Below are 12759 nucleotides of genomic sequence, written 5' to 3'. Positions count from 1 at the left end.
GTCAAAACCCTTGCATTTAACAGTGAGTGATCGTACACTAACCCGGTTCAGTTTAAAATGGTTAACAAGAACAAGAAAAAGGGCAATTGGAGTCATCATGCAGTTTGAAACAACAACAGCAACAAATTCAAATGCTGGTGAAGACTTATAAACCCAATTTTGATTCTAAAAATCATGCTTAAGTTACTTAGTTTTTCAATCAAAGTACATTCTCAAGAGACTAGAACGGTTGCCATCTTCATGGAATTAGGAAGCGTACCTTGCCTCAAATCAAACAATTATTTTATGAGCACTCCCATATCCTGGGTTGTCTTAAGAAGACACCGCTCAATATCCATCCCAACTTTGTAAATAAAGTTTTATGGGAACACCCCATGCTCATTCATTTGTGTACTGCCTGTGGCTGCTTTCATGCTACAAAGACAGAGGTGAGCTGTTGGGACAGAAACTGTGTGGCCCATAAAGCCAAAAATATTTACTATCTGCTCCTTCACAAGAAAGGTTTGCGGACGGCTGCTTTCACTGATAGGTGGGTGTGCAGTTGTGGCTCTTCTGACGGAGCCTCACATTCCGTCTGAAAATTAAGAGGTCAACCCCATGTGACACTAACCTGGAAGCATGCCAGACTGCAATGAGATGGATGGGAAAAGGCGCTAAAAGATGTCCTGACTTACTGAAGTTTGAGGACTTGTCTGAAGCATGGAAGGTAAGCAAATTTGTTGAGTAAATTTGCAAAATGAGGTGGAAAATTAAGACCCTTGTGGGGTACACCCGGGATGTGGGGTAGATAGTTCCAGGTAGATCCCTTAGCTGCCAGACTTAGGTGCACGGAGGCACCATCGTGAAGTCTAAATGACGTGTATAATGGTCTTTATTCTTTGTGTCTTGTTATGCGGGGGTTCCCTATGGAGATCCTGGGGCCATGAATCCGCAAACCTACATGTCTGTTCCTGTAAGTTTCCCACAGGCATCCCCCTAACATGGCCTTTTCTTCATTCGAACTTCCCAGGGCGGTACAGTTTCCGCCAGGCTCTCAGGGTCTTCTGAGCCTTGAATGTTGACTAATGTTTCTAAAAATTAGGCCAACCAGAGTGAGCCCGCTTTCCCAATCAGCTCCGTGACGTGTCAGTAAGTCGGATGCTCTCCTATTGGGAAATATCAGTGCTGAGTACGTGTTTGAAAATCCAGCACAGGGGTCTGTTTTAAGTACACATTCAGTCTCCTCCTGGGACCAAAAGAAGGTCCCAGGGGACTCACTGCCGAGGCTGAAGTCTTCTGGGGCTACGGCCACTCTGGTCCCCACCCGGACAAGTCCAGAAGGACCAGGCTACTCTGAAGGCCACTAAACAAATGCTCACTTGGTTTTCTGAAGAAGTCCCTCTCCAAACAGACAGGAGCAGGGGTGGATCTGGGTTGTTTGGGGGTGCGCGGCCTCTCTGTGAGCGTGAGCCAAGGACAGCTGCCTGGTGGGTCTAGTCGAGTGGGCCTCTACCTTTCAGCAATGTCTGGAATTATTTTTAGTCGTCACTACTGGCACCTAGTGGGTAGAGGCCAGGGATGCTGCCAAACATCCTACAAGGCCCAGGACAGTCCCCACAACAAAGATGATCAAAATGTCAATAGCGCCAAGATTGAGAAACCCTCATCTGCTCCATGCAGCTGTCCTACAATGTGAGGAAGGGCCCCTTTTCATAAAGCCGGAATCCCTTAGGGTCCAGGGAAGGTGGCCACAAGGAGACAGGCGTGAGATTTAAATAGAAGACCCCCCTCCCAAAACAAGAGAGAACCGTATCACATGTTCCACACCACGTGAATATTCAAAAGCTGTTTACACCGTGGCAGAAAGAAAGGGAGAAAATGCGCATACACTCACAAAAGGGCTTCCTGGGAGCAATAAATGTGTCTTTTCATCATCTCTCCCGTGTTGCTTCATTAAAAAGGTAAGTTAGTGGGGTAGCAATCGGAGCTCTCGTTTGATTGTCATTATTATTCATAATATCATTTGTCACCCACTTTGTTTTTGCCAAGCTCTATGGGTGTGTGTTTGGTATGTGGTTTCTCTATAATTACCAGCCCTAGTCTGGGGTTGGAGGTCTTTCATGTAGCTTTCCCTTTTTCTTTGCCTTTTGAGTGGAAATTATTTTAATTTTATACAGAAATGCCACATGCCTCATGCAGCCGGGCCTGTTGCAGGCTGTCAGGAAATCTCACCTCGCTAATGAGTTCTCCTGCCTTCTTTGCCTGCTCCACATTTAATGACCCGACGGCGACCCAGCCCGCGCCTTTCATCCACTTCACATCTGCCCTGTATTGGTTCTGACAAAGGAGAAAGAAAAGAAAAGAAAAAAAAGACAGGCCATTGTTGGTATGCAGGCATTTAAAGGGCTATTAACAGCTGCCAACGTAGCCTTGGTGGCAGCTGAGTCGAATGAGATGCCACCTTTGTCTTATCCATTTCTGCACAGTCACAGGTAAGGCTCCAAAAAGTAAATTAATTTCCCCTTTAATTGCAGCCTGCCTGCTGATGGCCACTCCAGGCCCTGCCCAACACTGCTGGGGGTGGGGAGGGGCCAAATCCACCTGGTCCCTCATTAGGGACTGATTTCTACCTAGAGAAAAGGAGCGTCCTCATTGTCTGCTTTCCCCGTTTTCTTGTTTAAAATGACATGCAGGGGAGAAGAAAATGAGAATTCGCAACGGAACCCAGGAGGGGAGCTATTGGAGGGAATTTCACAAGACATCCGAGGCTTCCCACGCGCCAATTCCTTCCTCGGTGGGGAAGGTGGGGGTGGAGTTCTCATTCCCTTACTTGCCAATGAAGGAGCAGATTTAATGGAAAGCCATTAAATGGACACGTCTCTAAAACGGGCATATCCCCTATCTCTCGTTAACAGCTCTACCTGCAAGGATGTGTCCACACGGCACCCAGCCTACCCCGTGTAACCGCTGGCTGCCGCTGACCTGCCTTTTCAGTTCACCCACCTTCGTGTACAGGAGCCAACCAAAGATGAAAGAAAACAGAACCAGGTGAGGAATGTAAGGAAAAGGGGGCGAGGGCTATTGATCAGTGAGCTGATCATTCTAAAACGGGGACGACTAAAGTTGGAATGCACATCAGAGATGCCCCCCCAAAGGAAGCCACCACTCAGAAGGTCACAAATACATCCCCCTCACCAGGGGGCAATACAAAGAAACATGGAAAACGTATGCAGATCAGAATTCCAGGGGAAAAAAAGGAGCTTCATAATTTTCTGTTCAGTCATATTGAATTTATAATGGGCATAATTTGAATAAGAGTTAAACCACTAGGAAGCTAACATGTTTCCACCTGGGGACCCAGAAATAGGTATTTCCATAAGTATCAACTATTGTCTTGAAGGATCTGGGTAACCTGCACCAACGCGAACACACACACACACACACACACACACACACACACGTACACACACATACGCGGAGCTTACATCACTCTGTAAACCGTAGGCCTTCTTGGCCCATTCCACCTTCATGTCCGTGGGCAGGGCTGTAAAGTGATGAGATGCCGTCCTGTAGCCTACGTCTGTGGCCAAATGCTGAGCCTTGCGGGCGTGCACAAGGTGGACCATGTCTAGGGAGACATGGCACTGGGACTTGGTGTCCTCGAATCCCTTTTTGTACTCCAGGTCGCTCTGCAGCTTGGACATTTGCAGGGAGTGGCTCATTTGCGAGTCGCCCTGGGCACCCTGGGCCCCAATGAGCTTTCCTCTGGACCTCTCATAGTCCTCCTTGTACTTCACCTGGATGAGAGGAGGAGAGCAGGGGTGGGTGAGAATCTCCTAAAGGAAGGGTGGCCTGGCCAGTGTGGCTCAGTGGTTGAGCACCGACCCATGAACCAGGAGGTCACAGTTTGATTCCCAGTCAGGGCACATGCCGGGGTTGCAGGCTTGATCCCCAGTAGGAGGTAGTTGATCGATGCTTCTCTCTCATTGATGTTTCTATCTCTCTCTCCCTCTCCCTTACTCTCTCTCTAAAGTCAATGAAAACATGATTTTTTTAAAAAAACCCGCAGTTGTGAAAGTTAAAACAAAGCCATATGACAGAATCCTAATAGAATTAGTGGCATAAAAAGTTTGCCTCCTTTGAACAACCTTTCATCAAACAGTGAAATAAAATATCACTGCTCATTATTCCCTTTCCACCTCAGCTGCCAGAAAACTCAGAGCCACAGAATATTCAGCTATACAACAGTCTTCTCCCAATTTCCTGGTAAAATTCCATCTTTTCCTCTATATTATTTGCTTCCCCTCTTCCTGGATTTATTTTTAAGTGCCCCTTTGCTTTCCTGAAAGCCACTTTAAAATCCTTTTTTGGTAATAGTGAGAACATTATAAATAAAAAGTATTCATGAAATTAAAAAGACACAAAATGTCCAAAATGCAATTGCTCTTTGAGAAAGGAGCTTAAATTAAAAAACAACTGGGACACATAAATATTTAGAAGTATGGGTACCAAAGGAAGCATATTGGCCTGAAAAAAAAAAAAAAGGTATTGGGCCAAGAGCAATGAGAATCAGGAGAAAGGATAAGTATGGGAATGTTTTTAAAAGTGTTACAGGATACCAGTGTGTGGCACTATTTTCAACACTGTCATTGCTGTGGCCATCAGGTGACCTGGGCTCCTCGCTCACCTCTGCCAACAGCAACAGCAGTATCAGTATCTGTCACCATTCCCTGGACGCTTTCTCTGAGCCAGGCTTGGTATATGCCTGTGCCACTCCAGGGGCATCTGCAAACCAGAGCTGGTTTGTAAAACGTTACCCTCTGACAATGTAAGGAGCTGGTGTCGGAATGTAAATCAACTGATCACCATGCCACTGTTTAGTTCAGCTGACATCTCTCTATATCTATGTCTATGGAATCCATAGATTACTCAGGCGTCCTCAAACTACAGCCCGCGGGCCACATGCGGCCCACCGAGGACATTTATCCGGCCCGCTGGGTGCCGCTGCCTGTCCTGCTTAGCAGCCGACTCGTCCCGGGCCCGCAGTGCGCATAGGAATTTGTTCATAGTTGTTTTTTTTAAACTATAGTCCGGCCCTCCAACGGTCTGAGGGACAGTGAACTGGCGCCCTGTTTAAAAAGTTTGAGGACCCCTGGATTACATAATATATACATGACCTACAGAGTATGTAATGTGTATATATACATGCTGTAAACGGCAGGATTCCTGGAGACATGGATACGTTGGAGACCGACTCACCTCGCTGGCCAGGTCCCTCTTGGCTTTGGCTGCCAGGAAGGCCAAGGAGTCAAGACGAAGCTCAAAGCCTTTTGCCTTCTGGTGTTCCCAGCTGCTCTTATACAGTTTCTAAGGGGATTCAGGAGAAAAGAGATCATCTTCACATGAGACCGTTCCCTTAGACTCTGTAACGACCCCTCTGGGAGGCAAACACCGATCACGCCTTTCCCCCAAACCCCAAGACCTCAGAAACCCTGTAACCTGAACACAACCAGGCCTCCTCGTTCCTGCCTTAACGCCTCTCGCTACACATGGCTTCAATCAAAAGAAGCAGACATTGAATTCGAGAGGCCTTGACATGCCAAAGATGGGATACCATGACATAATACACAGCAACATTTCTGAAGGGTGTTCTCCAGCTCTGTGCACATACCCCACCCATCCAGCCGCTGCCCCACTCTCTTCTTTCCGTCCCCCAGCCTCATGACAACACCATGAGGAAGGGACTAGTATTACCCTCATTTTACCAATTGGACAACTGAGAGCAAAAATTTGCCCAAAGTCACACACCTAGTAACTGGCAGAGCCAAGGACCAAACCCAGGCAGTTTGGAGCAAACGTCTCAGCTCTTACTCCCTCCCCTATGACACTGCTCTTATGCTGTTTCCACTCTGAGCCCAGGATAACCACTGCCTCCTACTCCTTCACATAGTCAGTGGCTCAAGTCACCACTGGCTCACTCCCATGAAAGGTTGTCCTCCCCATAAAACACTGGTCAGAAACAAGGTTGCTGGGTGAGCTGTTTACAATGACCAGATGTATGCAATCCGAGCTGACACACCAACATGGCTGGTCAGGTTTGGGGTCCTGGTGCCCACATAGGGAAGCCGGGCCCACGTGCTGTACCTCGCTGAGATTGGCAGCATTGGCTCGGGCCTGTAAGAAGAGGGGTTCATCTTTGCTGATGCTGTACTGGTGGAGGGACTGCTCGTTTCCTGCCTTGTAGGCCACCTGTTGGGAGAGAGAACTGGGTCAGGAGCAGGTGGGTGGATGGGCATCACTCATGGGTTCTTATGTCTGCTTGAATCTTCTGTGCCTTGCCTAGGAAGATCTTACAAAACCACCCAGACCAGACAGTGGCCGGAAAGATACAGGAAATGAGGCTTAACACAGGAGAGTTAACAGGAGGAGAAGCAGCAGTGAGGAGTTGAGAGAAGAACGTGGCCGGGGAACCAACCCCAAAATCCCTCCAAGGTTTTTTGTTTGTTTTTTTTAATATATTTTTATTGATATTTTACAGAGAGGAAGGGACAGGGATAGAGAGCTAGAAACATCGATGAGAGAGAAACATCGATCAGCTGCCTCCTGCACACCCCCTACTGGGGATGTGCCTGTAACCAAGGTACATGCCCTTGACCGGAATCGAACCCGGGACCCTTCAGTCCGCAGGCCGACGCTCTATCCACTGAGCCAAACCGGTTTCGGCCCTCCAAGGTTTTTGTTCTCATGCCTTTCCCTTGAGAAAACATAGACCTCCCCAAGGTGTTCTCACCTACGCTGTCTGCAGCCTTAAAATAACCCATCAGAGAGCTCAAATGAGCACAGACTCGCCACGTAGGAAAAATAAGCAGCACACTCTGCCTCCTGCGCCCCATAATCGATCCTAATGCAGTCATAGGTCTGACACCTGGAAAGTGAGCAGCGACCAGAACGACACCATGAGTGAACATCTCCATCACGCTTGCTCTTTCTCCCTCTCCTTTCCTCCCGACCAACAACTCGAGTTTCTAAACAGTGGTTTTCTGCTGACTCGTTATGTTGATAGCATCCTTTCTGGCAGGTGTACCTGGACCTTTAGGAGGGAAAGTGAGGACCGTAGCAACTACAGTACCTACTTGGTACAGGTGCGCAACCAGTGTTGAACACTGATGTGTAAATAACACATGTGGAGTTTCATTGCTCAGGGCCCTCCCCCCCCCCCCACCCCATGTGAGCTCAAGCGGGCATGAAATGTACACAACCCACAAGCAAATATCATAGTCCCCCATGATAAATCTCTACTGGCTCCAGAATTATAGAACCTCCGATGAGACATAGAAGGAGAAAGAAAGAAGAAGAAAGAAGGAACTAGGCAATAATGAAAGCTGAAAGGAATAAAATCAGATGGCATCAACCCCAACAACCAGGGAGAAGTGTGGTGGATGAGGCAGGGAGACCTGGGGTCCTGCTCCCAGAGACAGCCTGGAAGCCTGAGAAAGCTGGGTCCAGCCTATTTAAAGGGATGATTCTTTGTTGGTCCCTGGATCGTGCCTGGGCAGCACCTGCTGTTGTCCCCAGAGGCTCCAGGCCCAGGACACAGCGGCTTAGAGAAAGGGCAGCCCGGGACTCACCCCGCTCTGCAGCTCCTGGCTCTTCTTGGCGTGCTCCATCTGGGAGCTGTCGGCCACACTGGTGAACTTCAGCTCGTCCACCCTCTGCCTGTAGTTTTTCTGTTTCCAAAGAAAAGGGACCCCATTATGATGAGGCTGTCCCACCACACACACACACACACACACACACACACACACACACACACACACTTTCCATGGCCCAAGCATGTCCTGAGGTTGAGGGGGATGTTCTCGCTGGTTCTGCACTTAGGGCCAGGCAGACCTGAGACTGCCGGCTCTGGTGAGAATGTTTTAGTTGCTACTCCTGCGTTTTCTCCTGATAAATCCTGTATTTCACTACGTGCCCTGAGATGTGTCCATCTTACAAATCTAGATCTGACCCAGGAGACTGAGGGGTAGGGAACTTGGACTTCACAATCATGAAGACCGAAGTTCGAATCTCACCTCCACCTCCTTCCAGCTTCAGAGATGAGCAAAACCCCCAGTGCTGTTGGCAAGAGGATTATAGGCACCAACTGAACCCCAAATAGGGATTGGAATATTAAATACTCCAAATCTCCTCCCTGTAGGAAAATAAAATTCTAGAGCAAATGCTTCAGACACTTGCAATTTCCTGTCTAGCTCCACTGCACTGATGGAAAACTCCTTCCCTACATAATTGAAGGAAGTGACATTGCCCTTCCAGGGTTGAAATTCCCACTGGTCCCACACTCCACACTGGCCAATGTTCTTATTGAGGAGCCAGGAATCACCCTGGACAGGGCACAGCAGGAACATTAAAAAGGCCAAGGATATGGTATCTACATGTCCCTCGAGGAGCTTAACAATGAGTAGGCACAGGAAGTGAGGTAGAAACACATTCCTCAGGCTGAATTCACTCCTAAGGCTAGTTGGGGCCCCTTACGGCACTCCTGTTCAAGTCAAATGGGACTTTGCTTGCTCCCCCTGTATTTTAGCTGGTCTCAAAGAAGCTAAGTAATAGGACCCTAAAGGGTTATTCTATTCTCTCTACCTTCTTTATTTATATATTCTGGCCATAAATGTGTCCGGGTCAGAGAGAAGGATGAGTACAGTAGGAAATAAGGATAAATTACAAAAACGTGCTTTGGGGGGTGCAATATTGCTTAGTGGTCAAAAGCCAGGGCACTGGATCAAACACTTGATTCAGTTGCCACCTCTGCTAGTTCCTGGAAGTGTGACTTTAAGTCTCACTTTCCTCGTGTGTAAAATGGGATGTTAACAGAATAATAATAGTGTCACTCACCTAGGGCTGTTGTGAGCAATAAATGAGCAATATGCATGTAACACACTCGTAGTGGTAAATAAATGACAGCAATGAGTACATAATTATCAGTCCACAATTGGCAGCTATGACTACCACTATTATTACCATTTGCAAGAGATGCCGACTCAGCCTTCCTGGCCACGACACAAGAATCCCCTTTAAAAGATCCCAAAGAGCGATCCTGAAATAGTCACATTTCCAATTGAAATGCCCTTTAACAGTCCTCCTCTGCCTGCTGCCAAAGCCAGCTTTACATGGTGCAAAGAGAAGCAGGCTTGGAGCCACGGGGACTTTGGAGGGTAGTCTGTCCAACCTTCTCATTTTTAGGTGAAAGAGGGTGGAAAGGGTTGAATGACTTGCTCAAAGTCTGCAGTGAATGTAAGGCAAGGGCGTAATGAGAACGCTGTCCTCCAAATGTCAAACTCTAATTCAGAAGTAATCACAAACTCTTACACAACCAACAAGCGCTTCCGTGTGCCAACTGATCGTGTATGACACCCTTTCTGAACTATTCTGTGGACGCACCCGCTACTTAAATGGCTGGGCTGCGCACACATACCTTCCCCAGGTGCAAAATAAAAAAACACTCCTATGAGTCATATCCCAAATAATCTGGAGGATTGGGGAGGGGGAATCAGAGGACAAGATCACTACTAGAAGCCAGGGGCCTCTGCTCAGGTTACCTCGCTGACCAGCTGTCCAGCCTTCTTGGCCTGTTCCAAATTGAGACTGCCCTCCGTCAGCCACCCCACGCCTTTCATCCACGCCAGGTCAGCTTTGTACTGCAGCTGCAAGAGAAACAAACGCCAAGCTCTAACAGATGCATGGGGGCAGACTGCGCAAAGTTGAGGGGAGAGTTAGAAAAACCCTTGCTCCTGCATCATCTTCCTAGAGCAGTGGTCGGCAAACTCGTTAGTCAACAGAGCCAAATATCAACAGTACAACGACTGAAATTTCTTTTGAGAGCCAAATTTTTTAAACTTAAACTTCTAACGCCACTTCTTCAAAATAGACTCGCCCAGGCCGTGGTATTTTGTGGAAGAGCCACACTCAAGGGGCCAAAGAACCGCATGTGGCTTGCGAGCCGCAGTTTGCCGATCACGGTCCTAGAGGAACTGCTCCCTACTCCTTCATAATCTGGCAGGACTCTGCCTAGGTAGGGAGGACACTGGGCCCACTTTGTAACCATGTTCTACGTTAGCACTGACACGTCATAACCTAACCAAAAAGTGGGCTTTTCAGACTTTTTGATCAAGGACCTCATCTTTCGACCTGCTCAGTTTCCGAGATTTACTTACCATTTTTCAACATTTGATTTCCTCTTCGCTCATCTTGGGCCCCTGTCCTGCATCCACTGTCTCAGCTAAAACTCTATCTCTACCTCCCCATCCACCCTCCTCAGGCCTGGTACATCTGCAGCAGTTCTTCCTGGTCCTTCTAGTTATGTAATAGACACATGCACAGGTTCACTCTCAAAGTGTCACTGTATCCCACTGTGAGAGATGCATGGGAGACTGTCAGTGAGGGGGGGCTCACTTCGCTCTGGAGCCCGTAGGCTTTCTTGGCCCACTGTGTCTTCATATCTTCGGGCAGCACGGTGTATTCGTGCAGCTTTTTCCTGTAGTCCACGTCACTGGCCAGAGCTTGGGCCTTCTTAGCGTGCCTGATGTTTACCATATCCATGGGCAGGTGAAAGTGGGTCTTGCTCTCTTCAAAGCCTTTCTTGTATTCAACCTTGAATGTAACAAAACAAGGCCCATTACTCGAAGCCTGTGTTTGCAGGCGTGATATGAAAACACAGGAAAGAAGCCCACATTTTCATGAGAAGTTGGCACTCTGGGCAATGGCATCCATCTGTCAGAAAAGTGAGACCCATTTCCGGCTCTGTAAGATGACAGTGCTGGAAAGCTGAGATTCCACACTACTCTGTCTCTGGGAGAAATGCCTCCTTCCAATCCTAAATCATTTTATCTGGCTACCCCAGGAGGCAAACACTTTATCCATGGTTTCTACAGAAGCTTGAAAAGGTAGAATAACAAAGCTTTGGCTCCAGAGCCTGAGTAGCCTGAGTTCAAACCTGCCCTGCCCTCTGCCAACTGGATGATCTCTGGAAAGTACCATCATCTCTCTAAGGGCTCATTTTCCTTGGGGGATTATTGTGATAAGTCAACAAAATAGTAGATGATACCTGCTTCATGCAGAGGCTGGCATATAGAAAACACTTGGTAAATGTTAGCAATGAGGTTGGCATTGACAGCGGTGATGATGGTGGTAATGGTGGTGTTGACGATGGTGAAGATGGTGATGGTGATAATGATGGTAATGATGGCCCTAGTGATGATAATATGGTGGTGAGGTTGATAATGGTGATGATGATGTTGGTAATGGGAAGGATGGTGATGATGGTGACAGTGAGGATGATGATAATGATGATGGTGATGTTGATAACGGTGATGAGGATATTGGTGATAGGAATGATGATGATAGTGATGATGGTAATTATGGTAATGATGATAATGGTGATGATGGTGGTAATGATAGTGTTGGTGATGACAATGATGTCAGTGATGGTGATGATGGTTGTGATGTTGATAATAGTGATCATGTTGATGATAGGAATGACAATGATGGTGAGGATGGTGCTAATGATGATAATGGTGCCGGTGGTGGTGGTGGTGATGATGGTGATAATGATGGTGATGATGGTGGTGACGGTGTTGGTGATAATAATGGTGACGGTGATGATGGTGATGTTGGTGGTGATGGTACGGTGGTGGGAAAAGGTAGTGATCTACAGTAAAAAGAATATAGTGCCAGTAAGCAAGAGTTCTAGGATCTAGTTCTCTCCCCCTCTACCACTATCACTGACTACTATATGACCTTGGGCAAGACACAATCTTTTCAGCCCTAGATGTTCCAACTGCAAATATGAAATACCATTTTGTTCTCTATCTAAACCAAAGCCAGATTCTCGATGTCTCTGTATGTTTCACAACTATGCACTTTAAAGGGCTTGTTATATAGGCACATCCAAAATGGTCACTCAGACACCAACCTTCTTACTCTATTCAAGCCATGGCTCCTTAATGATTTAACAGGTAATTAGACCTGTCCGCGCCATCAGAGCACTGTAAGCTGGCCCCACAGGTTGGAGCAGGCAATCGTAAAGCAGAAACCTGATACTTAAGTGTCCTTTTTAACTGTTCAGTATTGGCAGAAAAAAGTTGATTAGAAGCCACATCTGCCCCTTCTAGCAGAATTTACCTCCCCACAAGGGTTTCAGTAAGTGACAATTTACCATAGTTCATCTCCAGCCATTAACTACAGTTGTTTACAAAGAAGCATCATTTTTGCCCTGACCGGTTTGGCTCAGTGGATAGAGCATCAGCCTGCGGACTGAAGGGTCCCAGGTTCGATTCCGGTCAAGGGCATGTACCTTGGTTGCGGGCACATCCCCAGTGGGAGGTGTGCAGGAGGCAGCTGATCGATGTTTCTAACTCTATTTTTTTTTAAAAAAAGCATCATTTTGATTGGTTGGAGCCTAGATGCCCGGTTGTTTGATAAATATTTTGAATATTATGTGCATTTGTAACCACAGGATTCAGCTAGGACATTGCCACAATAATCCAGGTGAATACTGTCAAACCCTCTCAGAAGAACTAAGCTCTGTCAGGGAGGAACCTGTTAGGTGGTGCTCATTCTTAAGGCCCAGTGTCTCTCACACAGGATCTTGCCCATAGTAGTTGTTTAGTAAACATTTTTAGAATCAGTAAATGAGGCTGAACACCTTTGTACCTTCACTAGGAGATCCTGGTCACTCATAGGGAACACACTACCCATCTATTTTAAAAGAATGCTTTGGCAAAC

General features: G+C 47.2%; 1 protein-coding gene across 6 annotated transcripts in view; it reads right to left on the bottom strand.

Moving 5' to 3' along the window:
* Window positions 1-12759, bottom strand: part of NRAP (nebulin related anchoring protein) — a 66755-nt gene that overhangs the window by 29330 nt on the left and 24666 nt on the right. For all 6 annotated transcript variants that reach the window (XR_013961661.1, XM_080688528.1, XM_080688530.1 and 3 more), the window contains 7 exons: window positions 10429-10626; window positions 9576-9680; window positions 7608-7706; window positions 6124-6228; window positions 5239-5346; window positions 3465-3776; window positions 2212-2316 (listed from right to left, as the gene is read on the bottom strand). Coding sequence is in view for 5 of the 6 variants with exons in the window: in XM_080688528.1 (XP_080544654.1) it covers window positions 2212-2316; window positions 3465-3776; window positions 5239-5346; window positions 6124-6228; window positions 7608-7706; window positions 9576-9680; window positions 10429-10626 (1032 nt within the window). In the remaining variant the exon portion in view is untranslated. The remainder of the gene's footprint in view (window positions 1-2211; window positions 2317-3464; window positions 3777-5238; window positions 5347-6123; window positions 6229-7607; window positions 7707-9575; window positions 9681-10428; window positions 10627-12759) is intronic.

This window comes from Plecotus auritus (genome assembly GCF_963455305.1).
Source record: "Plecotus auritus genome assembly, chromosome: 9".
Classification (NCBI taxonomy): domain Eukaryota; kingdom Metazoa; phylum Chordata; class Mammalia; order Chiroptera; family Vespertilionidae; genus Plecotus; species Plecotus auritus.
The sequence above is the reverse complement of the archived record's forward strand: the minus strand, read 5'-3'. Positions and strand labels throughout refer to the sequence as shown.